General features: G+C 25.4%; 1 protein-coding gene across 1 annotated transcript; it reads left to right on the forward strand.

The window, feature by feature from the left end:
• The first annotated feature begins 7,924 nt into the window (after window positions 1-7,924).
• LOC145845668 (N-lysine methyltransferase KMT5A-like) lies at window positions 7,925-9,145 on the forward strand. Its single transcript, XM_082952785.1, has 2 exons — window positions 7,925-8,042; window positions 8,739-9,145. The coding sequence occupies exons 1-2, from the start codon at window positions 7,925-7,927 to the stop codon at window positions 9,143-9,145; spliced, it is 525 nt and encodes a 174-aa protein (XP_082808911.1).
• Window positions 9,146-10,373: the final 1,228 nt, after the last annotated feature.

Genomic DNA, 10,373 nt, shown 5'->3' on the forward strand with positions numbered 1-10,373 from the left:
AGGGTTTCCCAAAGTGGGCTCCCTGGGGGCAGTTTTAGTAATTTGGTGTCAAAAACTAGTAAAGGGGCGAAAGAGGCGATTATAAAATTTTGGGCAGTGAATATTTGACCCTGAGGTAAAACTTTTAAAAAAAGTCCATTTTGTTTACGTAAAAAATAGAAAAGGTATTTTCTAGTATTTTTTTAAATTAAAATAATTTTTTCTAGTATTTTAAATATCAAAATTTTGATTAATAGTTATCCTGTTTTTATACTATATTTCTAAAACTGATATTTAACTTGATACACTCAGGAACTTGTGATCATAAAACTTGTTGATTAATGAAAGTTAAACAACTATAATAGAGTTAAATCAGTTTCCCAAACTTTTTTGCAAATGACCCCCTTTAAAGAAATATAAAAGTCATGACCCCTTCAACAAGATTAACCAAAAACTGCAATAAAAAAGAACTTCTTTTTTTGCTCTTCATCTGCAACTCAAGAATATCTAGTATAAGTTTCAAATTATGACCTCATGGCACCCCTGTGGCTCATTTACTGCTCATGGCCCCCTCTTACCCCTTTGCTGCTCGTGCGCTCCTGAGTACCTGTCATGGCTTCTAAGAGGGCCACTTTGGGAAACCCTGGTTTAAATGGTACAATTTTAAAAGTGTGTAAATAAAGTATATAAGTGTATATAGTATAGTATATAAGTAGCAAGTAAATTCATAAATTTAAGAAGTACATCAAAGTTTCAGCTTTTCACTGATTTGTACTAAATTCTTGGCTTTATTTTTTCCAGTTACTTGTCACAAACAACAGTTACATCAGCAATTTTGTTTTGTAAATAATTTTTTTGTTAAACCTGTTTTGTTTATATGAAAAAATACATACTTAGCACAAACATACAAAGTATTAAAATATGTAGCATAAAAAACATAAAATTGTAATTTTGAATTTAGTCATCAAATAAACTCTAGAATATAAAACTTCATTTTAAAGAGGTGCTGTGCATGCTCACGTGTATAACAAAAAGCAGAAGATATTTTTGGTAGAGGAATAAATAAACTATAGAAACACTTGAACATTTAACACTAATTAACATTGAATCATACAAAAAAGAAGTATAAAAATAAAAATTTTTAATCAATAACTTAGTTATGATCTGAGAAAAAAAAAGTTAAAAATAATTAAACTTTGGTTGCAAGCAATACTTTTTTATCATAACGGTTGTAAAGTATAAATATAACGTATAAATAAAATACTTCAGATAATATAGAATTATAAAGCAATACAATAAGTAGTTATTTAACTATTGAAATAAAAATTGTAAACAATTATTTTACAACTAACAACGTTATTTTGTTCTTAAAGAAACTTTTTAGTTTCACATCAATTACAACAAGTGTTAAAGACACCAACAACTTACAGATCTTTTTCACTGATAATCTTAGAGCTCTTATATGTGTGCTTGGCAGCTTGAAAAAGGACCTGGTTCTTAAATTCTTTTGAAAGCTTTCATCGCGTATTAATTCAAGTTTTAAGATGAAGATAGCTTCTTAAAATTATCATAGTTAACAAGTGGTTGTATCTTTACTAAGAGATAAAAAACCAATTAAATTCTATAAAATGTTACACTTTTTCAAAAACCCTGTATAGACTTTTATTATTAAATTTTGTGTAGTCAAAGTTGAAAATTTTGAACAGTTTTTTTCTATCAGATTCTCTTGTTAAACAGTGTATTTATCTATTAGAGTTTAATAAACAACATTTTAATTTTTCAAATTTTAAAAAACAACTTCCGTTTTAGTTTGTAAACAGAAATTATAAAATTTCAAATTGTTTTACCGTGAACCAAAGTTTAAAATGTTTAAGAGAGTCTTAATTACTGTATATCTAATATAATTAAGTATAAAAAGATCCAAAAAAATATAAAGCTAAATTTCTTTAAGTATATTAAAACCAAGATAACACTCAGAAATTTTTCAATGAACAAAATAAACAAGTTATAAAGACATAAAATTGATAACTTTTTATACTATTAAATACAAACTAGAATAAAAATTCATATAACCAAAAGACTTGCAAAACAAAGACCTGTGTGCCATTTAAAATGAGTTTATTTAGATAGAAATTCAGACAATAGGTTTTGTGTGCAGTTTAGTAAACTCCAAGATTCTTTTCTGGATCTTATTGAACTTCAAAAATAGTTTTGTAAATGTGTAGTAAAAATAAAACTTTAAAAAGTTTTCAGTATTCTATTAAATGAAGTCTACTAACTTTACAGTCCACAAAAAATTAAAAAGGCTAGTTTTTTGTAACTGTGCAGCAAAAAACTTTAAAATTATTCAATTGGCTTAAGTAAACATTTTAAATAAAACTTAATTTGTTTCTTAGTAGGAGAAATCTGAAAAAAATTACTTTTTTTTTAAATTGGTTGAAATGTTATTAACTGTAAAACTAAAATTGTCAATTCTATATGCCAAAATTCTTATTGAAAGTTAATACCACCATTTGATTTGAGATTTTTTTCAATTCTAGGTAAATAACAAATAAATAACACTAACAAAATGAAAATATATTACACTTCTTTTAAGAAAGCAGATATAACTTAGTTTTGATAAAGAACCTTAATTTTAGCAAAGCTACTGAATATATTTTTATGATAATTTTGAGAACCTTTTAAAAAATACTTATTAATTTTAAAATGATCTATTACAGCAAATTTTCTCAACAAAACTTGGTTTTTTGAACCAAAAAAAGAACATTTTGTGGTAACATCACAATTACTAAAAAAGTCAACTTAAAAAGCTTTGAGGTTAAAAGCTAGTCTAAGTGATAAAATTGAAAAATTATATACATATATGAGCAAGCTTACATAATTTTTCAAAAAAAGTCTCAATAAATTTCAAACTAGCATAATTTTTCAAATAAAATTCTCAAAAAATTTCAAACTAGCAAATTTAAAAAGAATCTCAATAAATTTCAAACTAGCAAATTTTTCGAAAAAATCTCAATAAATTTAAAACTAACATAATTTTTCATAGCAATCTTAATAAATTTCAAACTAGCATAATTTTTCAAAAAAAAATCTCAAAAAATTTCAAACTATAAAACTTGTCTAAGTGTATGATAAAATTTGAAATATAATTATGAGCAAAATGCAAATGTTTAGTAAAAGTATACAAACTAGCATGATTTTTAGAAAAAATCCCAATAAAGTTTAAACTAGCATGTTATACTTGAGTATTTCCCTTGAAGTTATCCCATTTGTGTGGCTGATTTTAAAGATGATTTGAAAACAGTGGAAGCAGTTTAAAATATACACTTCTTTTGATAACTGTGCAAAATGCAATAACTTAGCTGATAGTTAGAAGTTGTTTTACTATTTTTATGAACACTATGCAAGGCTGAACACTGTCATACATTTATATAAACTTCCTATGATAATCAGGTTGGTTTGAAGCTGAAATTAATTTTTTAAGCATGTCACAAAACAACTATTTATCAAAGGTGATTAAAGTTTTAAAGTTTATATTTACTGGAATTGTTTTAAAAAAAAATACTTCATTTATTACAATAAAAACGGGTGTCTAATGGTTTTCTAAAATTTCTTCCAAGTTTTCAGATTTTTTTTCAGATTTTTGAAAGTACAAAATTTCTTGTCTTTTATTAGTCAAAACTTTAATTAAAGATTAAACAATGTGTTTAGAACTATAAAATTACTAAAAAATGTTGTCATGCTAGTTCTAATAGATTAAAAAAAAATCAAATGAAGTATAATTAATGTTTAGTGTTTAAAAGTTATTTCTTATATAACTAAAATTACATTATTTTAAATGTAAAAGATGTAATTTCAGGTGTTTAATGATTTTTAATAATTCTTTGTTTTTAAAAACTTTTGTATATTCCAGTTTTTATACACAATCTTTTACAATTATTTTATATTCCAGATTAAGTAACCACAGTCTGTCATTTAAGATTTTATTTTAAAATTTAAGATTTGATTCTAGTTCAAAATTTAGGTCTTTCTAGGTTTTTACAAAAAAGTTTCAAATTCTAGGTATTACTAGATTTTTTGGGTAAATTTTAAAATTTTCAGGTTATTCTAGTTTTTTCACAATTTAAAATAAAATAGCCACCCTGTTCTAAATGAAAATAATTAAAAAAAACTTAACACTAAAAATTATTACAGAGGTACTGTAATACAATCTTTAAAATTATCCAAATACAATTTCCAAATGAAAATAACTACATTTTCTTTCCAATATATTTATATACTTAGCTTTTTGAGTGCTATTTTCGATTTTTTTCCAAAAGTTAAATGATTTATAAAACATATTTATAATGAATTTTTAAATTTTAAATTGAAGTTGATTGTTATCTAAATGTATGGCCTAATGATGAAGGGGTCTTACCACCTTTGAAATCTTTTAGAGTTAATTGTTAAAAGATCAAAACCCAGTGGTTGACACATATAATAAAACAAAATTTTGCAACATTAGTCCCTAAACACTTAAAACTACAATGTGTGGGAAAAAAATAACGCTAGAGTCCCCAAGAAGTATTTGCTACAAAAATCCACTATACACACAGTGTATCTACATATGTGAAAACAGTTTATCACTCCCACTTTTGTAAACTCACTACTAAAACTTATTAAAAAAAAAGCTTGAAACTTAAGTTAAAATACAAAATGAGTAAATAGGTTGTCAATAGAGCTACCTTTTAACCTATGGATGTAGGTACCTTTAGATCATAAACTTAACTTATACTAAATGCTTATATTCAATAATACTTAAGGGCTACTATATTAAAAACTAGGCATGACATGAGCTAACATATTTTATATAAAGAACAATTGCAAACACTAACAAATATATAAAGAACATCAAATTTAGAAAACACTTTAAATGTGTTCAAAACTTTTACACAAGATTTAATCTAGCAAGAATATACTTTAAGAATGTATAAAACAAAATAAGATTTAACTACTTATAATGTAAATAAGAAATACTTATAAAAATAACACTACTAAAAAAACACTTTATAAAATACAAGAAAACAATATAACTGTATATTCTTTATTATCATGTTTACTTCAGCAGGCTGTGGCTAGAATCTCCCCACTGCTTTCGATACCTGATTTATATAGCACAGTTCTTAATTTTTGGTAACATCACATCAGTCATTTCTGGTCTGCAGTTTATTTTTTTCATTTTTTTTTATTAAACTTGCATCAGTATTAAACTTGACCTTGTGAGCTTTCCCTTAAGCAATAGAATGAAGTTTTAGCTCCAAAACTTCTAAACAGTAATCAAGTGCAACTTGATATCCTGTTATAAACTTTCCATTTGTGGATGTTTGTTTAATTTTGGTTTTAATAGTTCAAAACTATAAAGCTCAGCTCAAGCACACCTCTTAAGTACTTTAAAATCATGAAAACTATTAAGAATCTGTTTAAACAGTAAAAACTGTTTGTTTACTTTTAGTGGTAGTTACCATAGTTGTGGTAGTTAAATTAACTTAATAAATAATTACAAGGGGTTAGCTCTGATTAAACTTACTGGGCTAAAGCAAGTACAAAGCAGGGTCGTAGACTACGACTCGTAGTCCTAAAAAAAGAGAGTATATTAAAAAAACGTTCAATTTGTTTTATGGTAGAGACACATCAGACTTTCTCTTCCCGCTATTTTGAAATACATTATGCTCTTACAGTTTTATGACATTACTAAATATTTTATGTATACTTGACGATTGACATTACTAACCTCTCCCCATTTGTTCATTTTTGATTTATTTGTTGCATTTTTTTTGGTTGCTCTTGTAAAAAGACAACAAAAAAAAATATGAATGCACCTGACTGATCATAAAAATAGAAATCTAGGGGAGGAGACGGTGTGGAGCCCATAGTCGACTATGGTTTACATGGTCAATATTTGCAGTAATGGGCTAAAAACGGGTGCAAACCATTTTTAAACTTAATAAGAAAAAAAATGTATATATATTCAATTTCTAAGTTTTTGTTTTTATTTTTTCATATTTGTTTTAAAGTTAGCTCAAAGAATTAGTTACAAGTAAATTGTGTGCAGCTCGATGACCGAAAAGTCTTTCTTCACACCAATCCATTTACCTTAGTTGTAAGCGTTCACATTTTTTCTTTCTTTCTACAATAACAAACGTTTTATTGTCTATATGTTTACGTCAATCAGTCAATTCGTCATTACCTGCATTGTTTTACCTGCTCTATTCAAAAAAACGTTGTTCTGATAAATTTACTAGGTTCTTTTTTAAATTTTAAGTGTTATAAATACTGTTACACCAAACTCTACCAACCAGTAAATAAACTTGCAAATTAGTAAGAAGTTTCACGTACTTGCTGTGAACTTTTTAAAAACACATAAAAAGTTTAAAATCAAGTTCTTTACAAAGTCAAAACAATTTTACAACTTTTGAGAGAACTGTCTGTAATCTAAATCTTTTGAGTACTTAAATCCTAATTTAAATGAACTAGTTCAAGTAATTAAACATATCATGTATACTTAAAAATTTATTTATAAATTAAAAACGACCTTTACACATTTGGTCCTATGACAAAACTGCACAAAAACTTTCGGTTAAAGAGTCGCACGGGTAAAATAACTAAATCAGTTACAATACTTAAGTTTTTACAAGAGTTTAATAATCAAATGTTATATCTAAAAAAATTGTTAGATGTTTTTATGTTTGTTAAGAAAGTTATGTTTTTATGTTTTTCTTTAAACTTATTATTTTGAAACACTGGTGTTTACATTCTGCTAGGAATCATAAACATAGCTATAAGTTTTGAAAAGGCAAACTAAATGTTTTAATACAAATCACAAGCTCATTTGTCATAGATAAACTGAAACTTTACCAAAAGTCGCCAGCTTTATTGGTGAAAAATTGCTGACTGTAGTTTCACATTTTAAAAAGTGAAAGTTAAACTAAAAACCTACAAAAGTGTCACTCTGAGTAATGCATAACTTAAACTCATTAGTGATTAACTTTGTTGTTAATATATGATATTCTTTATTAGTTTTTAATTATAAAATATATATTTTTACAACGAACTTTTAAAAGCAACCTTATTAAAAAGAATATAATAAGGAATTGAATTTAATTAAGCTCATTTAATCTAGTTTATGTTTGAAATATACTTACTTTAAGAGTTTTCATGTAGAATTTTATCTGAGTCTATCTCGAATATTTATATTAAAACATAAATATATGATCTCAATTTTGACTATGTATGAAGTTGCTTAATGAGTTGACTGAAGTGTATTTAAAACTTACTTACATGGTTATTACTAAAAATGTAAACTTGAATATAATTTTATATAATTATTACAAATTTAATTTTTTTATCTTATTGTTCATGTACGAATAAACTGCAGTTGCAGTTTCACCATAATTTTTGGTGATGCTTTGGTTAAAGTTGAAAATAAATAAATGTTTTATCATATACAAGTATTTAAATATTTTTAGTATATATATATAAATATATATATAATTAAATTATTTAAGTTGATAAATTAAATTTTCACACTGAGCCAACCTTGAGGGCTTTATTATTAAAAAGGTTTATTTAAAGATGCAAAACTAAAAGGACGATTTTCGATAGTTTCAAAATTACGTCATAATCTATTTATGCAAAAAATTTTTAACTTTCATTAGTGATTTTTTTTGTGCTTTATTTTAAACTTGTTTTGAAGCTGATGAGTGAATATTCACGAAACTCGAGTCCTTTGAGTTTTGCATCTTTAAATAAACCTTTATTTATATATATATATATAAATCATAAACATAAGTTTAACTAGTATAGATTTACTCAGTTTGCTAAAAATATAACATTTTATACATTAGCACTTCAGTAATTAATAGATAATCTAAAGTTATAGATTTTACAAAAAATTAAAAAAAACACCATGAAACGAAGATCTTCATGCAAAGTAACCGACAAAGAAAGAAATGACTTAGTCCTAAATGAAAAGATCCTCAACGAAGAAGAAAATAGCATAGAAGAATTTGACACAAAATCAATAGGTTAGTATTATTCACTTTACTCTATATTTAAATATGTTTACATATATAAAAGAAAATACTTTTTTTTAACTTGTTTACATAAACTAATAGGCTATGACCAGTTTTATACTATTCAGTAATTTTTAAGATATAATAAATCAAAGTTTGTAATTTGAAAGATTAAAACTAAAAAGGCAAAAAAAAGTTTAAGGCAAAAGTTATATTTTGAATTTAAGTTTTCTTTTGAAAAAGATTAAAAGGTATTATTTATAAAGTACAGAAACATAACTAAAGAAAAAGTTTAAGTTTTAACAAAAAATTAGTAATATTTATAAAAGAACATTTTTTTTTATCAATTTTTTATTTTATAACTGTTCTAAACTTTCAAAATTAAACAAAAGAAAAAAGAGATACTCTTAAGGTAGAATTTTAGTTTCCAAGAATATTGAGATTGAAAAATTTGTATTGCTTTGGTTTGTATGGAAAACTTATTACACAAAAAGATATATCTGATAAATATTTTCATAGTTTTTTATTAAATGGAACTGTATTTTTGATAAAATCAAACTGTCATGTAATAAAGAATGAAGAAACTAATATTTAAATGTTATATACAGAAAGAATTGGTTTGTAGCTTAATGTAATTATTTAAAATATATTTTCATACAACTTATTAAATTTTTAAAAATTCATTATTTATCAAATAAAATTATTCAGGTAGAGGTGTGCGTTCTACCGCATTAATTGCAAAAGAGTCCTTCATCTGCAATTATTCAGGTACGTTACTCACCCCAAAGCAATTGAAAGAAAGGGAACGTGAGTTAGATCGTGAAGATGATACTTCGTTCCTCGTCTGTATTCAAACGAATGGAGACACATGGGGAGTGGACGCCACGGAAGAAGACGGCAGTTTGGGTCGGTTGCTCAACCACAGCAGGAAGAAGCCGAACTGCCAGATGAGGATCAAGTGGCTCATCAATCCGGACAAGTTCCACACCTGCGAGCCGATGCCGCACGCATATTTTGTGGCATCGGCCGACATAGCCAAGGGTGAGGAGCTAAGGTGGGACTACGGGGAAACCCGTGGTTCCAAACTAAAGTCTCACCCTTGGCTGAACTTTTGAATATTTTTGTAACTTAGATAAAAATATTATTTCGGTACATATTTGTTTCATTGATTGTTAAAAACTTTGTACAGTTTCTTTATCATTTTTTCATTACCTAGTTTTGAATACTCTTGTTTTAAAAAAAATAATCTTTTTGTAACAGATATAAAAATGTAAACTTTGTAATTTCTTATCATCTCACTTAATACTGAAGTATGTTCAGTTCTATAGTTTTTTTTTCTATACGTAATACTTTTTCTAAACTATTTGAAATCCTCTTAAACTTAATCTAAATTGTGTGTAAGTAATTATTGTTATATTAATGGTAAATTTAATTAAAGCTAAATAGAATTCAATTTTTGTGTGTTTTCAGTTTTAAAACTTATTATTCAGTTAAGTGAAAAAAGTTTTTGTTTAGAAATTATTAGTTTCTTTTTTATTAAAAAAAATTATTTTTAAATAAAGCTTGTTGTTTATCTAGTTTATAGTACTAAACCTTTTTAATTTGAACCAAATATTAGATTTTTAATGACATATTTGAGAAATGTTAAGACCAAGTTACTAATTCATCTGAAATAAGTAGTAATTTTTAAAATGTGACTTTGTTAATAATAGTTGTTAAAAATATTTAATAATAATTTAACAGTTTATATCAATATCTTATGTAAGCTAAAATTGTATCATTGAAACTGATAATTTTTCATTTTGATATGAAAGTTAATTGTAATTTTTTCTATCATATGAATATTTAAAGTATTTTTAGTTTATGTGTCTGAAATAAAGGTGTTAATAATTTACTTTAATTTTCTTAAGTTTTAATAGCTTTTTATCAACAATCCTGGTGGTATTTTTTTAACAATTAACAGATAGAATTCTTATAGACAAATGAAAGTTACAAAAAATATTATTTCATAAAAAACAAATTTAGGAAAACCATTTAATTGTCATGCTTGCTATAGAAATTACTCACACGAAAATTCTCTCAATCAACAAATGAAAGTACATGACGAACTATAAACAATCAAATGTGATGTTTGCTTGAAAATATTTTTAAAAAAATGTGTAATTTGAAAGATCATGAGAGAAATCATACAGGAGAAAAACCTTTTGCTTGTCAGGTTTGTGATAAAAAGTTTGCTCAAAAACATCATTTAGTTCGACATCAAGCTATTCATACTGAAGGGAAACCATTTGCTTGTCAAATTTGTGATAAAACATTTGCTCGAAAACATCATTTAGTTCGACA

The sequence above is a fragment of the Thalia democratica genome, unplaced genomic scaffold, assembly GCF_965202585.1.
Source record: "Thalia democratica unplaced genomic scaffold, ktThaDemo2.hap1.1 HAP1_SCAFFOLD_121, whole genome shotgun sequence".
NCBI classification, from domain to species: Eukaryota; Metazoa; Chordata; class Thaliacea; order Salpida; family Salpidae; genus Thalia; species Thalia democratica.